Source organism: Cariama cristata, unplaced genomic scaffold (assembly GCF_000690535.1).
Source record: "Cariama cristata isolate BGI_N322 unplaced genomic scaffold, ASM69053v1 scaffold38064, whole genome shotgun sequence".
NCBI lineage: Eukaryota > Metazoa > Chordata > Aves > Cariamiformes > Cariamidae > Cariama > Cariama cristata.
Window position 1 is genome coordinate 894 of NW_009615361.1, and position 3,259 is coordinate 4,152.

At 41.5% G+C, this 3,259-nt stretch overlaps 1 protein-coding gene across 1 annotated transcript in view; it reads left to right on the forward strand.

Annotated features, from left to right (window-relative positions):
- CACYBP (calcyclin binding protein) overlaps nt 1–2,598 on the forward strand; it is a gene marked incomplete at both ends in the record, with an annotated part of 3,106 nt that extends 508 nt beyond the window's left edge. Inside the window, 3 exons of the mRNA XM_009699764.1 lie at nt 403–499; nt 1,102–1,201; nt 2,504–2,598. Of these exons, the coding sequence (XP_009698066.1) occupies nt 403–499; nt 1,102–1,201; nt 2,504–2,598 (292 nt within the window). The remainder of the gene's footprint in view (nt 1–402; nt 500–1,101; nt 1,202–2,503) is intronic.
- Nucleotides 2,599–3,259: the final 661 nt, after the last annotated feature.

Here is a 3,259-nt window from a genome sequence, read left to right on the forward strand (position 1 = left end):
AGAGTGAGCTTTGGCTTCTCTGTTCGCCATGTAGGTGAAAGGAGAGGGAATTGCTCAAGATACTTGTTGTGTGGGGAGCAGGGGAAAAAGTGGGTCAAGGAAACTGCAGCAAAAGCAGACAGCTACCTCTGATTTCCCCTGCACAGACAGGGTTGCTCTCCATTTACCTGAGCTGATAACGTGGCTTTTCTCAGAATTTGCAGGAATTAGGGAATAGGAAGACCTCTTTTTGTTCTCAAGTTATTCTTGAATAATTCATGTCTTCCCCTTACCCCTCTGAAGATTGTTTCAGTAAGGCAGAGATCCTAGTCATTGCTGGGGAACTTTGCAGAGGGAGTTGGAGTGGAATGCATGAAGTTTGGGGAGGAAAGGTAGAACTTAATCTCTTTTTTTCACTTGCAGGTTGGGATCAGTCAGATAAGTTTATTAAGATTTATATATCTTTAAGTGGAGTCCAGAAGCTTCCAGCTGAGAATGTGCAGGTGAATTTCACAGAGAGGTGAGTTCATCTTGTTGCACCGCGCCACAGGGGAGAGCATGGGTGAAGAACGCTATTGTAAATGCAGGAACGTGTTGACTTCTGTTCTGGATCAGCCCTTACTCCTCACCCTCTTTTTTTTTTTTTTTTTTTTTTTTTTTAAACTTGAGTGGTATGAGCTTTTAGTAGCACTTGGCACATACCCTTAAGTACAGCCCTTTTTAGAGGGTATCAGGGTATTTTCATTTTACAAATGCTTGTTGCACCTCATCACGCTTGACAGGATATGTAGTGTTAGCCCGGTTTTTTTGATAGTGATAGAACTGAAGTGCACATGAAGTAAATCTGCCTTTCCAAGGTTGTAGGAGATCAGTGAGGTAGAAAGAACCCTAAAAGTCTTGATTTGTTGTGAAGTCTGAATAGGTCCTTTTAAGTCCTCGGTATTAAATCCAACCTGAAGATTTGAGAGCCCTGGGAAGAAAGTAATTGAAGCCTGTTGACATGCTTTCCCAAGAAATACACCTGCTAAGGGGCTTTCAGACATTGTTTTCAGTGTTAAGGCACAGTAGTTTTACAGTGCTTGGAATAGTTGTGTCATTCGTCCCTCCGCTTTCTGGTTCTAGGTCGTTTGATCTGCTAGTGAAGAATCTGAACGGGAAGAACTACACCATGACCTTCAACAACCTCCTGAAACCCATCTCTGTGGAAGGCAGCTCTAGAAAGGTCAGTGCACCTCATCTGCTAGAGAGGTTTAGGTCCCTCACGAAGTACTGAGTTCATTGCCTGACTCTAGTGCAAGAGAGTCAGTGCTAACCTTCCGTCCCTCCCTTCTGTCTGTAAAGTCACTGTGAACGTGGTTCTTATTAATCTGTAATTGTCACAACTGTGGAATTACTCTCTGGAATCCATAGGCTCCTATTTCAAAGGATCATGTCTGGATATTGTATGCTTTTTTTTTAATAGCTCTCCAACAGGATTTCAGAAATAATTAAGCGGAAAATTCCACTAAGCATCCATTTGCATCCTTGTGCTTTTAAATACCTCTGAGAAATTCTTTGCAATTTTAAGGTCTAAGAGACTTGTCAGCAGACCGAAATCTTGGGAAGCTTAAATAGGCTTAATACCCAAAGCAAAGTCTGAAACCTGCTCTGCCTTTGTAACGGTGTGTTGCTCCAGCACCGAACACTGGTAGCATGTTACTGCTGATGACTGCAACTGGTGATAGTGTCCGTACTCTGCTACTTGTTGCACCTTTCCGGGCTTAGGGTTGGATGAGTCACGTACCTTGTGTGCGTTCTGTGCTGTCGTGCGCTGCACTTAGTGACAGCAGATGTGAAGAAATGATGGTTCAATTTGAAATTGCCCTAAAACTAGGACAGTGTAAAATTAAAACAACTGAACTAAATGAGGGTGATGCTCTGGTGATATTTTTTTTTTTTAAACATGGTGTAAAAGCGAGCAGCGGTCACGTACTTGCTAAGCTAAAGCGCCAGCAGACTCTTGTCTGCTGTGGCACACGGGAGTTCTTTGTGAAATTTAGGTCATGGTTGCAATTAAACAGGCTTTGCTTGTGACTTGCAAACATATTGCAAGATTAAGCAATGCCCTAAAACTAGTTTCTTGTTCATGGAGAAATAAATTGGGAGAGCCTCCACCTGAACTTGGTATTCTTGGAGAAGTCCAGTAAATATAACCACCCTTTACCAGGCAGCCCTGGGTACTTTTAGCATCCTGAGAATCACTGAATGGTGTTTCTGCAGCACTGTATGTTCCTCTATATTGGTACTAGTATTATATCAATTGTGCCATTTAAATTGTCCACAGTGAGGTTAATACTTTGTACCCCGAACCTGAGTACATACTGTAATTTCTATATGCTAAATAATCAATAGCTGTGGTAATTGCTTCAGGAATTTGTGAGTATAAAAAGAGGTTGATGTTATAAGCTAACCTTACTCGTGGTGGTTGTGACGAGCATCCTTTTATGAAGCATTCTAAATTCATGCCTTGCTGTTCACCGTACAGATAAAGACAGACATGGTCCTTGTGATGTGTAGGAAGAAGCAGGAGGAAAAATGGGAATGTCTCACTCAAGTGGAAAAAGAAAGCAAAGAGAAAGAGTAAGTGTCTCTTCAACCCTCCATTTTGTTTTCCATTTCTTGTTCTCCAGATTGCTTTAGGATTGCCGATAGAGCAGATCTGTACTGACTGCAGTCAAACTGTGAGGATCGCTGTTCTGAGGGACAAGCCCCTAAGATGTTTGAGAATCATTAGTTTGGGATTTTTTTGATACTAGTAGAACTGGCAGTGGAGGAGATGGACTTTGAGTAGCTGTTTGCTGCTCTTCTACTGTTCTATTGCTAACAATGAAGGCTGCATCATAGGAAATATGATAGATAAGACCTGCAGTGAGAGTGCTAAAGGTAATTAACCAATTAAAGATCCATTTGTATCTTGATGTCTGTATTCATTGCAAAAACTGCTTTAGTGGGGTTGACTTTTTTTAGGTTAAGTGTATATAATATAGAAATACATTTATATTCCCTGCAGCTGTGCTGGTTGAAATAATTTTATTATTTTGTCACTTGTGTGTGAGTTGCCTGCACAGAAATCTCAGCATCCTTGTGGCAGAACACGGTCTTTCTTGCCTAGGTCATTATACAAAGTCTCAAGCTAATTTGTATCACTTCAAGTGCTTGGGAGCAATCCTACAAGCAGCTTAGGCCCTGGATATGTAAGGGTAGTAAATTATAGCAGGAAACGCCTGGGGACAAGAGACAT